General features: G+C 36.3%; 1 protein-coding gene across 2 annotated transcripts in view; it reads right to left on the bottom strand.

Annotated features, from left to right (window-relative positions):
- npr1a (natriuretic peptide receptor 1a) overlaps nucleotides 1-7,642 on the bottom strand; it is a gene marked incomplete in the record, with an annotated part of 58,543 nt that overhangs the window by 16,911 nt on the left and 33,990 nt on the right. For both annotated transcript variants that reach the window (XM_024298447.2, XM_024298448.2), the window contains 2 exon segments: nucleotides 803-923; nucleotides 1,936-2,020. In XM_024298447.2, coding sequence (XP_024154215.1) covers nucleotides 803-923; nucleotides 1,936-2,020 — 206 coding nt within the window.

The following is a 7,642-nucleotide window of genomic DNA, read 5'->3' as shown; positions in this document are numbered from 1 at the left end:
GTCATTAAAAACACGACGATGAATGAGAACAAGTATTTTTTTTTATTTGATTCACTAAAAAAGGAGCATTGCGGTGACGTCACAGCTCCGTCTGGAGAGCGCGTGCCGCGCAGAGTCTGTTGACAGTCTCAGGTGAGCGTGAGAAACCTGTTCAGCGGTTCTTTTTTAAATAACCATTCCAGCAAGTAAGCTGCTGGACCTTTTTCTGTTTAAAAAAACGACCAGAGAGCGCAAGTATGCGGGGATGTGTGGATGGAATTATTTTTAAAACGATCACGTGTGGACGCAACACTTTTATCTAAAACGGAGGTCAGCAGATATGCGTTTGTAGAAATACCCGGCTACGTGTGGACATGGCCGGAGCACAACTGAAGGCCTACGTGTGAAATGCACGGCCCGCCACTGGCAAAATGTGATATTTGGTAATTTTCACATTTTTTGACAATATGGGAAAAGAAAACTTTTGTTTGAGTGATCTTCATGAAATTTTACACACATGCCAGCTTAAGTCTATGAACCCAACTAAAGTTTTGTTGACCTTCAATCCTGGGAAGAGGCCGCCATCTTGAATTTAAAAAAACCCTCAAAATTCCCTTTAGTACCAGGTACAAATTGAAACTCCTCCTAGGAATTTGGATCTATCGCTTCGTAACTCTATGAGCCTCATTAAGAAGATACTCGGGTAAAAAATGTTGGTTTTAAAGTTTGTAGATTTGGAACAGCGTTAGCGCAGTGAGCTTTTTCTCATTATATTTACACGACAAATAAACTGCATAAATACAAATAAAGTACTGAGGATTACCAGAGACAGTGTGAGGCGGCTGCACGCCCTCTTCAGAACTTTATCCAGGTTGCTCATCTGGATGTTGTCCCAAGAAACTCTCCACAGCTGAGCAGCCAGCTCGCTCTCCAGCTTCAGCTTCCTATTCAACAGACAGTAGGACAAGTGTGTGTGCGTGTGTTTGCAGTGTTGTGTGTTGAAAATAAGTGAGGAGTTAAAGGGGGAAAGGATCGGGAGAATTGAGAGATAAACAGAGACGTGAGTTTATCAGTGAGTCGGAGACAGAAATGGAGGATTTTTTATAAATCAACAAGTGCGTCAGGCTGCAGGTACGTGACTCCGCCCATTAAAAATGCACCTTTTGACATCTTATTCTTGTGTTCTACTGTATGTTGTTTTGTTACCTTAACATCTAAAAATTTCTCCTTATTTTTTTATTTTTTATCATCAGAGAACACACAAAAATCCAAGAAATTAGGCTTGATGACAAAGTTTATTTATATTTAATAACCAAAAACAGTCACACTTTATCTTTGATTGATTAAATAAACAAGTTAAATCAGTTTGTTTGTGAAAGATTTAATTTTTTTGCATGATTATTTTTGATTAAAAAACTGCACCTCATGCTATATCCACCAAAAACCTCATACATCAACACCTAAAAGTGACATAGCTCTAATTTTGCTAACATTTATAATCTGAAAATGCAAAAAATATAAAGCGATAATAAAAACATTAGCAGGAATTTCCATTTATTAGATGATAACATGATTTGCTTTAGTTATGCGAGTTAAAAGATGTCTTTTTTCAGAGCCTGACTCTCCATCCCCTCGCTCTGGGCCTCACTGTCATCTCTCTTTAGGATAGAGGGAGAAAAAAAGAAAGGAAAAGGATGTGCAAAGGAGGGATGTGCAAAAAACAGGGAAGGAAAGACAGAAAAACAATAAAATGGAGAAAGAGAGAGAAGGGGGAGAGAGGTGCTGTGAGAGTTTGAACTGTCACAAAAGGTTGTGTGGTTTTCTACGTCTATCTTTGCGAGAAAATAAAACTTTCTTTTATAGCATCTGTCAAACCTGAACAAGCTGGGGACAGATTCTCAGAGGGGAGGGGGAGCTTACGCAAGTTTTGAAAAAGCAAAAGTTTTTGTGTCTCACCTGTAGATAAAAATAGTGATGGTAACGATGATGACAAAGACGAAGCAGATCACTATGGCAACCATCTGATGCATTGTAACTGTACCTGCGAGGGAAAAAAAACAGAACAAAGTCAGTAAATAGTTGAGACTCGATATTTGCTTGTGAATTAACATTTTCTTGCAACATTTTTCTCTCGAGCTGTTATAGTGAAGGGGTTTACCCCCCACAGCACACGTGTCAAAGTCAAGGCCATTTTTATTTGATTGTTATTAATGGCCCGATGTTATTTTGCACGTATTTCTAACTTGCATAACTTTAGATTGTAGACTTTTATGGAGAATAAAATATTCAAAGTTATTTAAGGTTTAAGTTGAATAAAGCCTTTTTATATTGGCGTTGTGCTAGATTTTTGGACTATTTTGGCAATTACTAAAATTTTTCAGGGTATTTTTGAGTTTAGATCATTTTTCAGCTACATGCTAGCTGTTATAGCTAATTTAGGATTTTTTTAAGCATTTTAGGCTGTATTGTGGTCAGGCAAATATTTACTGGTTCGCTGTTTTGGTTAATTTAGGCTTTTTTTGGGCTATTTTGAGGTTTAGCTAATATTTTAGCTGGCTATCAACTTCAGCGTTTTTAGTTATTAGCTTTAGAAGTTTCAGCTTCAGCGTTTTCAGCTATCAGCTTCAGCATTTTCAACTATTAACTTCAGCATATTCAGGTATAATCCCCAGCGTTTTCATCTATCAGCTTCGATGTTTTAAGCTATTAATTTCAGTGTTTTCATCAATTAACTTCAGCGTTTTCATCTATCAGCTTCAGTGTTTTCAGCTATTAACTTCAGCGTTTTCATCTATCAGCTTCAGTGTTTTCAGCTATTAACTTCAGTGTTTTCAGCTATCAGCTTCAGCGTTTTCAGCTATTAGCTTCAGCGTTTTCAGCTACTAACTTCAGCGTTTTCATCTATCAGCTTCAGCGTTTTCAGCTATTAGATTTACTTATTTCAGCTTTGAACTTCAGCGTTTTTAGCTAACAATTTCAGCATCTTCACCGGCCAAATTCAGCTTACAGCATTCACACTAGCATTATCATAGGTGATGCTGTATATCTAGTTTATAATTATGTTAAAAATTATGATTTTAAAGTTTTAAAAATGTAGTTTTAGAGTATTCAATAAATGTTTATCCTGTCCGCCCCGCGACCTAAGGCTTATTTTGGATTTTGGCCCTTTGTGTGATTGAGTTCGGCACCTCTGCCCTACAGGTTGTCTTTTTTGTGAAAGTAAACTCGTCTATAAATGTTCTGGGAGAATCCAGTATCTAAAACCTTTTTTTGTTGTTGCTTTTGGTTGTTTGTTTAAGATTAACCTCCAATCAAATATGAGGCTTCTCAATATTGACGTCATCGTGTTGGAGCCAGACGTCGTCTGTAAGCAGTGATTGATCTGAGTCATTGACAGTTCATTAGAACTGGACTGAGTGACCCCCTCCCCACTCTGGTTCCAAACAGGAAGTATCTGCCGGTCCCAGAAAGCCAAAATTTCTTCTATAGAGAAATAAACAGCTATTACTGAGTCAGTGTATTTGTCAGAATTATCATTCTTGCTCTGATCCTTCTTTATAACATGTTCTTGCTAAACCAAAATATTTTGTCATGATATATTTTCTTTATCCGAAGTTATTCAAGTTATAAACTGGCCAATCAGATGCCTCAATAAAAGCATGTGGTGACCTCTGACCCCCACCTCAGATTCTCCTGAACCCACTCTCAGTAGAAGGGGGTGTGGCTTTCCAACAAGCTCACTGCTGATTTAGTGGTTGCCGTAGAAATGATGACTCGGACCAATCACAGCTTTCTAACATCGTCTGGTTCCAACATAGCTCAAATATGGCGATTGAATTGACTTTGTTTCGTTGGAACCGGAGGTAAGGCGTTTTCCATTGGTGACGTCATAAATTATAGCAGTGCTATATTTCTCTATATTTAACATTTAATGTTTTTGGAAAGCATGCAAGTTCCTTTCAAAATAAAACACAAATTAAATATAATCCTGTTGTAGCAGATTTACTTGAATCCAAAACACAGAAATCCCATCAAAACATGACATTTCAATCATTACGACTATCATGCCCACATATCCTTTTTTTCATTTACGTATGGAATGTAAACATCAGTCCAGAATCCAGTTAATGTTGAAAATATGACCGTAAATAGTTTAATTTACTAAAACAGATAAACAACATTTTTAATTCAAATTTTTAACTGTTTCAATAAAACCAAAGATCTGCAATGGAGGAATAAAAGAGCTTCAGGTTGCACACCGCTGATGTTGTGACTGCATACGGCATCCAGGTGGCTTTAACGTTTAAACATTCTCCACCAAATAAAAACAGGATTTTTAGAGATTCATCATGGTAGTGAATGAGCGACGTACTGTGCATTATTTTCAGAAGTTCTTGTAGGGATGTCAAATTATTGCAATAATCTTGATTAATTAATTATAGACATTTTAATATTGTATTTAGTAATGTTTTTATTGCATTAATCTCAATTCTGCATTGGAAGGTTCATGTCTGATAATGCACACCTGGAAGAGCATTATCCCACTCACACAATAGCCATTTATGAAAAATAACCAATTATGTTATATTTTTGACTTTAGATTGTTTATTCACAAACAGCGGACAATTTCAGTTGATTAATTCCCGAAATTTTGATGTGTGATTTATTTTTGTATTTTTTATTGCGTGAATCTCAATTTCGCGTCGGACGGTTGCGATAATGCACACCTGGAAGAGAATTATCCTGCTCATACCGTGATCAATCCTGTTATATTTTCAACTTCAGATCGTTTTTCACAAAAAGTGGAATTTTTTAAATGTGGTGCGTTGGGTTGTTATGGTAACAGCTTCAGTGCAAAGCAGGCACCGATTGCGCTCTGCTATCGTTCTCCTCTTAGTGGTAAGTTCTCCTCTTATCGCTTGTTTTTTTCCAGATGATAAAGCAAAAATTTGTTTCAAACAAGGTCCAAAGTCTTAATTTTTAAATTCCGCCGCTGTCACGTCCTTGTGTCTCATTTCCTCCATCTTTTATTCTCTTCTCCTTCATTCCAGTCCTCAAAACTATCAAATTTATCACACCTGTTTTTCTATTGTCTTGCTATTGTGATAAACTATGTAATAAACACCAATGTGATGCGGTAAATTAAGCACTCTGGACCTGATGGGTTTTTGATTTTGTTTTTCCTAATTGTGTGAGATTTAAAATTCTTTCCCTTAATGGTGTAAAAGTAAAGTTGTGAGTCTGTTATACAAAAACAAACAAAAACACTCCATAAATCAATTTTTTTTGTTATATTTTGATTTTATACTGCACCTCAATGTCACAAAATTAATGATAATACCTCACAATCAGTCTTTTTTCAGCAGTTATTAAATTACGATTAAAATATATTAATTCATCGCACAATAAAATTAATCGCATGATCACACTACTACGTCACAGTTCGCTGTTTTGTGGATTTTTTTCATACAATTTTGCTTATTTTTTTGGTTATTTTTAAACTTTATTTTCTTCTGCATCCTGATTGGCTCTGAACTGTTGTCAATCAACCTCTGTGTTGTGTCTCCTATACAGAATCCGTGATCGTGAACAAATATATGTCTGTATATTAGAGCTGTCAGGCGATAATTTTTTTTAATCGCGATTAATCGCATTTTGTCCCGAGTTAACTCGCGATTAATCGCACATTCATATGTGGCCTTTTTTATAAGGAAAAAAAATGTGTGTTTTGTGGAATTTAGCAGTTCTACATTAATTATGAAAACAAGAATGGTAAAATATATAGTTTTCATCAGAAATACTTTATTTTGTAACATTGTATTGAGATAAACTTTCTTAACAATAAAAGGCTGTAACATAAAATGCCTAACAAAAGCCCAAGTGCAAGTGAAGGGTATTTTAAATTCAAAACTTCAATCAACGCTCAGGAAAATAAAATAAAAAACATCAAAAATAACATTTCCATAACACTTTCATGTTCATTTTGTGTCATTTTTTTTCCTCCTCTGCTGGACTGCAGTAATAAATGAAATAGAGATTTATCATTTCCAATTAACTTTTGTTTTTTAAGACATTAAAGACTGAGAAAAGCGGGATACACTGTGGATAGTTTGACAGTCTGTTACTGCCGCCGCGTTCTCTGGCTGAAGCTCAATGCTAGACGTGTCCAGCGGAGCTCACGGATAAATATGCAGACCGCTATGCTGGGGCTGGATCACGCTTAAACCTCCAGAACATTTAAAACGTCCCCCGGTGCGCTTGCTGTTCGGGACGTCGGGGGTCCACAGCTCTCGGGACGCGGCGCCGGACGCGAGCCGGTACCACCAGACGGGGTACTGGACGCGAACCGGAGCTGGGTTAGGGTGTAGGAGCTCTCCAGGTCCTAGCGCCGGCCGGGTTTTAGCTCGCAGCTCGGAGGTTGGAGACCCGCCCGTGATCGAGTGAGAGCAGCCGCTGAGTTTGAGGGCGGGACGCCTGCGCGCGCGGTATGGAAAGGCACGTATGAGAAAATCTGCGATTAATGCGTCAAAAAAATTGTCGGCGTCAAGCACACGTCAGATTAATGCGTTTTTAACGCGACAAACCTGACAGCCCTACTATATATATATCTATATATATATATATAGATATATATGTTTGACTCATTTTTCTATGACCGTTTGGGCTTTGAGAATTTAAACAAGACAAAAAAAAAGTGTAAAAATTAAGGTCGGCAATCGATTATAAAAAAAATTAACTAATTAATCGCAAACTGGAAAAAATTAATCGTGATTAATCGCTATAATTTTTTTTTTTTTTTCGTCTCAGTATTTCCCCAACAACTTATTACCTGTGAATAATCACAATATGAAATCACACATGACACTCTACATTTAGAACATTCATTTTTATTTACTGGCGTCAATAAATTACAAAAAAAATAGGATTAATCGCACTTTTGTGTTGGGATTAATAACGATTAATCGCAATGTTTTACCGGGTAAAATTTATTTGTACGATATAGCAGTGGACCACAGATCAAATAGTCACTTTTTGTGAAAAAACACAAGAATAGCAAGAATAAAGTACTAAAAACGGATTGAATATTTATTTTTTTTCGTAAGTGAATATGGTATAAGTGGGATAATAAAAGAAATGTTTTAACGTACACGTTGGAAGCTGAACTGCTGAGTTAAAGCAAAGGACTCTTTTTTGATTAATTTGATTTTTTAATTTAATTTTTGATTAATCGCGTGCGTTAATGTTCATAGTCCTAGTAAAAATGTACACGTATAATGTGTACAAAGTGTGGAGTTTCATATTGTTAAGACATCTAAAATAAAGTTAACTAGTTGACAGAATTAATCTTTCACAGGTTATCTTTTTAATGTAACTTCTGAGATAAATGAGGGTTAATTGTGCACTTAAAAAGATAAAATAGCCAGAGGTGTTTTATCTTAATGGTTCTGACCTGAAAACATGGCGTTTTTGTTGGCAGAAGTTGAAAACTAGAAGCTGATGTACTGATCTGATGGTGTCACCTTGAGGTTGTGAACTGGTGCTTTATAAATCAAATGAATTGAATCAGTGTAGATGCTGACTCCATATCTGCTGTGATTTTCTCACCACTTCAGATCCACAGCTTGTTACTAGGATACAAACTCAATGAAAAGCTCAATGTTTC

This window comes from Oryzias melastigma, linkage group LG11, assembly GCF_002922805.2.
Source record: "Oryzias melastigma strain HK-1 linkage group LG11, ASM292280v2, whole genome shotgun sequence".
NCBI lineage: Eukaryota > Metazoa > Chordata > Actinopteri > Beloniformes > Adrianichthyidae > Oryzias > Oryzias melastigma.
The sequence above is the reverse complement of the archived record's forward strand: the minus strand, read 5'-3'. Positions and strand labels throughout refer to the sequence as shown.